Below are 6,480 nucleotides of genomic sequence, written 5' to 3'. Positions count from 1 at the left end.
ACCCTCTATTTTGTATTATTTTGCTGCTAATGTCAGGGAAATCAAGCATATAAAGATAGGCAGTGGCAGAAAGCCATTGGATTTTACACAGAAGCTATCAAACTCTGTAGTGATAATGCAACGTACTATAGTAATAGGGCTCAAGCGTATCTAAAACTTGGAAGGTAGTGTTTTCTTCTGGCCATTTGTTGAAAGTGTCAGGCAAAATCTTGATTCGTTTCCTCTGTTTATCCAGTTATCTTCAAGCTGAGGCCGATTGTACCAAGGCTATTAGTCTGGCCAAAAAGGTGACTTCCTTCAGAAAAAACATTGTGCATGGATTTTGTCATCATAGTCTTGCAATAGCTTGTCTTCATTNCGAATATGCATGGGTTTGAAAATTAAAGCTTTGTGATTGAAAACTAACTACTATTCTTTGCCATACTAAAATAAAGTCTTTATATAAATACAAAGACATTTGAGTTGTATAACAACTTTGCATCAGCTTCCAGATTTAGTTTAAAAAAGAGAAAATAGAGAAAGATGATAGTGTCTTTAATGGGACAAAGCAGGAAAAATGATGTTTCATACTATATTTGAGATTAGGATGATGATTAGTAGGATAATAAGGTTATATGTATTCTGTGGGAACATAGATATTTTTTCTCTATCGTCGAGTAATATGAAAAACGATACTTTGCTTTTTTTGGATGTTATGGGTTTGATTTTGAATTTATTAATTTGACATCTGAGTGAGTTCAACTCAGTTTTATTAGATTGTAGAGATTTGATTTTGGTGAGGAGGGTTTTTCCTTTTTCAAATGAATGCATTTTTTTCATTTACTTTCAACTGTTTGGATGCTAGACTTTTGAGTTTGACTTTCGAACTCCAAAAAAATTATGAATTATGGGGAGCTTTGGGGAAGTTAGAGCTTGTGTTATGTTGTGGAGGTAAAGGTAATTGTTCTTGTGCTTTTGTCATGTTTATATTCTGCATTTTAAGGTAGTGTTGTAAAGTTATTTTGAGAAATTTTCAAATGTTATACTTTGAATTGTGATTAAGAGTTATGTAATTTTTATGATTGGAATTGATAGAACTGACATAGTGTCTTGAAGAGGCTCTTGATAACAAAATTTGGTTTGTTAGATGTTGTGAACTAGAAATGTGAAAATGTTTTGTTGATTAGTTAGGTTGAACTGGATGAGTGAAGGGTCATGAAGGGGCTATGTGCTTGTCTAATATCATGACGTGGACAATAGTAGTGATAAAAACTGGTTCGGGTTGAGTGGATATGCACATTGTTTATTTATGAAAAGAAAGAACACAATTTTTCTGGATATTTGAGAGATTCAGGATTCTATTTTGCTGCAGTACCGACTCTCCAATTGACTTGCCACTCCTCTCAACACCTCTCCCTACTTTCTGGATATTTGAAATTAGTTCTTCCTACTTTCCAGACCTTATTTTGTTTTTCACCATCAGTGATTGTTTTTCTTATTGTTATATAGGTTGAACATCCTGTTACTGAGTGGATAGCAGAGATAAATCTGCCTGCAGCCCAAGTTGTCGTTGGAATGGGTGTCCCCCTCTGGCAAATTCCTGGTACAATTTAGATATATTCTTTAGGTTAAATTATTGACTTGATCCCTAGGAAGCACTGACAACTTTCTAAAATAGCATGTCGCCAAATGACACATGTTGACACTCTAATATTGTCAGAATTATTCTTTTTAGTTCTTATACCTCTGAGAAATCTTGGAAACTTATACATAATTTGAACACAAGTAAAGAGAGTGAGCCGCACCTATTATTCACTAAACACTTCCTAGACTTTGCCATCATAAAAAAATAAGAAAAAAATAGAAGAAACCAACTTATATTATAAAACCTGTGTGCCACATAATATTTTCGTTGATGTTTGTTTTCATAAGGCTTAACTAGTTATTCTAACTTTTAAGATGTATGTTTCCAATAATTTAATTGAGAGCCATTATTATAGAAAAACTATAACTTTACAAATTTGTATTTAGTGTGAATCATATAAATTTTCATTTTCATTTGAGATTTTTGTTATATTAAAATAAATATTAAATGTGTTGTTGTGTCCTATACTTTGGACATTAGCCATATCCTGATGTCCATGTTAATGTGTCTGGTGTCTGGATCAGAGTTGGTACTTCATTATAATTGTACCAGCTTTAAATTTATTCCCTACATGAGAGAATTTTAATTACTAGTCCCTACATTTGTATAAAAGATAAGTTTTTGCCTTGTACCCAAAACTAGAGATTTTTCTTGCAGTGTAAATCTGCTACTAAGCCTTCCTTGCATTGTTTAATTTTCTTCAAAATTTTATTAGGGACTAGAAATTACAATTTTCTAGTATAGACTTAAACTTAAAATGAGGAAACGGTTGGGACCCAATGAATAGTTTAAATTATTCTTTACTGATATTTGCTTTCCTATTTTCTATTATTTAATTTCTTGCATGTATTTCATGTGTGTCCTTTCATACAGATAAGGCGTTTCTATGGGGTGGAGCATGGTGGGTGGTATGATGCTTGGAGAAAAACTTCAGCTTTAGCTACCCCTTTTGATTTTGACAAAGCACAAACCACAAAGCCAAAAGGTTATTTATTTTGCACTTTTCCTCATGACAGTATTATTTATCATACTCAAAATTATATTATCCCATGGTTTGTGAACATTTTGCATTGCTATTTCAATCTTAACTAGATTCTTCTGGTATAATTTCCTTGATATAGGCATAAACAATTGCTGCTCTGCCTTCTAAAATTAATATTACTATTATTATTATTATTATTATTATTATGATTCTTTTTATTATTATTATTATTATTATTATTATTATTATTATTATTATTATTATTATTTTTATTATTATTATTATTAAAAAGCACTAAATGAGTAAAATATTTATTTTTCGTTCATATTAAATATTAAAATTACATATTTCTTTCTTGAATATTTTAATCTTTGTCAATAATTTCCTTAAAATAAGTTAAATAAAACACCATTGACCTCATAAATACGAGTGACTTTAATAGTGTGTCTAGAAAGTAAGTAAATTAGGCATATGTAGGTGTGAAAAAGTCTATCTTGCATGGCTTATTCAAACTTGGACATAAGGGAAGGTGGCAGTGGTTGTGCCATTTGGTTTGGTGATCTCATTGATTTGAAATTGGTTCAAGCAAGCCGACAAGACATATACATTCAAATGGCTGTTTCAGGTAACTATGTTGCATGTTTTCTTGTTCGAAATATTAGAATTGTTGTGTCTGCTTCATCATCATACACATGAAATTTGAAAGATGCAGGTTCAGATGAAATTTTTCTTATTAATTTCCTTAAGAAAAAGAAAGCATAAAGGTAAGTTTCTTGCATGTTTCTTAAGTCAAAGCTTTGGATTTTTATTTTTAATGATTTTGTTTCTATATTTATATGTAGNAAATGAACACNGCACAAAGAATGTTGTATCAACCNAAGATGATGAAGAAAACCAAGATGTTGAGCTTCCTTTGTTTGATCTCGCTTTAATATCCGTTGCTACCAATGGTTTCTCAGAAGATAACAAGCTTGGAGAAGNTGGTTTTCGACCAGTATATAAGGTATGAAATGCTGGTTATTAAGACAAACCCTAATTCTTTTATTAATCAATAAATTATATACNAACTATAAAAATTTAGGGTATACTCCCAAATGGAAGAGATATTGCGATCAAAAGACCCTCAACGAGTTCATCTCAAGGGATCAAAAGAATTCAAGAATGAAGTTATATTGTGTGCAAAACTTGAACATGAAATCTTGTTAAGATTTTTGGTTGTGGTATTCAAGAAGAAGAGAAAATGTTAATATATGAATACATGCCCAACAAAAGCTTAGATTCATTTATTTTCGGTTGGTATCTTTATGAATTTTGCTAATTATTTGATTTATTTTGTATCTCATTTTGAAAAGAAAATACTGATCAACAAAAATGAATATCTTCAACAGATTCAACTAAAAGATAGTAAATAATATAATAGAATAGATAATATGTTTTTTTATATAAAAATTAAAAAGATCAATTTTGTTGTGTGGCCCATTTGAACAAGTTTTCCTTTTCTTTTAGTCTTATAGTTTTAGTTTTTGTATTTTTAGTTTCTGTAACCGGAGAGGAGTCCCAAGCGCACGTGACCGGAGATTCTTCTTCAAGGAGATGAAGATGATCGGTGGGTGGAAAAGCAAAGTGGTACGATCGGAGACCGCTCGATCAAGAAGAAGAAGCGTCAAGGTTTCTGGTTCCTTTTTCTTTCCTTCTTAGTTTCTTTTTAATTTTCTGGTTTGTCTTTCATTTTCTGCCATTTAAGTTTGATTCTTGCAAGACTAATGATTTCAAGTTCTAATTGTATTTTCGATTGCCTTTAATTCCAACTAGGATTCTTGATATGATTTATAATTTGTTATTGTTTATAATCTGCATGGTTCTTAATCTGAGCTTTTGTAATTAGTTTAGATTCATGATGATTCCATTTTGGTTACATAGCGTAGAATTGGTTCTGTTTCATTCCAGTTTGTTTGCTTTTTGATGTTTTACGATGTGTAGTTAGTTGAGGATTTTTATTCTTTTATAGTCTGCATTGGATATTATGATAATAGTGAATATAGTTGAGATATTTGTTTCCATTTGTTATATGTTTTTTGTTAGTTTCTTTTATAGTCTGTTTGGTTGTGTTTGTTTCTTTGTGTCTATGTGTGAGTAAGATTGTGTGTGTGTTTTTGTTTGTGTGTCTGTTTAGTAATGTTCTAAATTTTTTGGATTTGATATAAATTAATTTACATGATCTACTTTAGAATCTTCTATTTCTACCTCTTGGTTGTCAAAGGTTCTGAGTTCATTTAAATATAAACTTGATCAGATTCGTCGTCTAGTGTTCATGCATTCTACTCTTTTTTTGGTGGGATAGAGTGAAATTATTCATATAAAACTAAGTGTAATTTGAAGGGTGGAGAAGGGAGGGTTAAAATATCATCCCAATTAAAAAATTCCAGATACAGAGAGGAACACGGATTGATTAAAATAACTCTAAAAGTGCATCAAACTTGCTCAATCTTTTTGGCGAATGTGAAATGGAAACCTGTATTGAAGCTGGTACAAAAAATATATATAATTACACCTTATAACTAGTTTAGAGGCAATAAGTGCATTTGTTCGGAAACCTATCAGCATTACACTCCAATCAAATACTCTTGGAACTGAATAAACTGCACTCAGACACCGAATTTCACTCTTCTTGCTTTTACTAGAAACTTTATAATGAATAATTAGAAATTGATGCTCCAAAGTAACATGACAGCCCATTCCACTTGGTTACCCAACCAGTTCTCTGGATTGAATCCCATTTAAATAACCTTAACTTGAAAGGATTTATCTGAAAGAAAGAAGATTCTCACTCAATTGATTTATCTGAAACAGTACATCAACCTCTGTATATAGATAACTCTAACCCTATAGTAATAATTACTGAGAGATCTCTAAAATCTTCTAACAGTTTCTAGTAGTACACTCAATATCCTACTAACTATGCCTTATAACCTCTACCTTTTCAATTTTATTTTCCTTTTTTTTCAGGCTGGTTTGAGTGTGGGGAACGAGAGAATGAGTAAGGTGTTGTCGAAGGAGAAAACTCGAAGGGTTAAGGCAAGGAGGCAGTCACAGAGCTCCGGGAACAAGTACCTGAGGCCGGGGACCTTGATTTTATATCCCCTTAGTTTCCACCTAAGACTGGAGTTAATGCATAGGTATTTTTTGTGTGATGTATGATCTGCTTCCTATCTTGTCAATTAAGGGCCAAACGAATTGCTCAAATTTTTCTTTGAAGTTGTTGTGTTGGTTATGAGTTTAGGTTTTCTGACTTTCTCCATACTATTTTCAGCACCTACTGTAAATGGAGGTTCATTAGATAGTGCAAGTATGGGTTTGCAGAGATATCATGATCCAGCTGGGAGCCGAAATGGCCTCAGGTTTCCTCACCCTCTTCNTGTCAACCAACAGCACCACAATTATCATCACCCAGCAATGCCTATGCAAGGAGTAAGAGGTCATAATATCAACTTTCACCCTGCAGTAACTGCAGCATCATTTAGAGTTCCAATAAATCCTTCACGCGGTGTTGCTATTCCACCGCAGCCTGGTTTTGAGCTAGGTCCTAGGCATGTTGGCCCTGCACCATGAGCCGGCTTCCGGATTTATCGACCTCATAGGGGGATTGTGCCTGAGACAACTCTTGGACACGAAAGTCTTCCACCTGTGGGCTTCCTCCAAGTTGATGTAATATTTCCAATCTCTTAATACTTTCTGTTTAACTCTAATGCTGTCCTTACGTAAAAAGAATAATACTATATTTATTCATTATAAATATATTGATTTTCTTGTCAATTATAACTTGTGCAGGATGTTGCTTTAATTGATGAAGTGGGAAATTTAGTTGACCATCACA

At 32.5% G+C, this 6,480-nt stretch overlaps 1 protein-coding gene across 4 annotated transcripts; it reads left to right on the top strand.

Moving 5' to 3' along the window:
- The first annotated feature begins 7 nt into the window (after positions 1–7).
- Positions 8–6,480, top strand: LOC106757907. 4 transcript variants are annotated; one of them, XR_002667376.1, is made up of 9 exons: positions 8–164; positions 1,489–1,582; positions 2,498–2,609; positions 3,084–3,609; positions 3,688–3,898; positions 4,142–4,274; positions 5,613–5,782; positions 5,917–6,311; positions 6,435–6,480. XR_002667376.1 is itself a non-coding variant. In XM_014640762.2 (5 exons), exons 1-4 carry the CDS (start codon positions 3,554–3,556, stop codon positions 5,945–5,947), a joined length of 390 nt encoding a protein of 129 aa, XP_014496248.1. In that variant the 5' UTR covers positions 2,999–3,553; the 3' UTR covers positions 5,948–6,311; positions 6,435–6,480. The 4 variants fall into 4 exon arrangements, 1 of the variants encoding a protein (XP_014496248.1); XR_001375541.1 differs by lacking the exons at positions 8–164; positions 3,688–3,898 and adding an exon at positions 270–287; XR_002667375.1 differs by lacking the exons at positions 8–164; positions 3,688–3,898 and adding an exon at positions 672–936.

The sequence above is a fragment of the Vigna radiata genome, chromosome 3 (assembly GCF_000741045.1).
Source record: "Vigna radiata var. radiata cultivar VC1973A chromosome 3, Vradiata_ver6, whole genome shotgun sequence".
Classification (NCBI taxonomy): Eukaryota; Viridiplantae; Streptophyta; class Magnoliopsida; order Fabales; family Fabaceae; genus Vigna; species Vigna radiata.
Note: the sequence above shows the minus strand (reverse complement) of the source record. Positions and strands in the feature narration are given on the sequence as shown.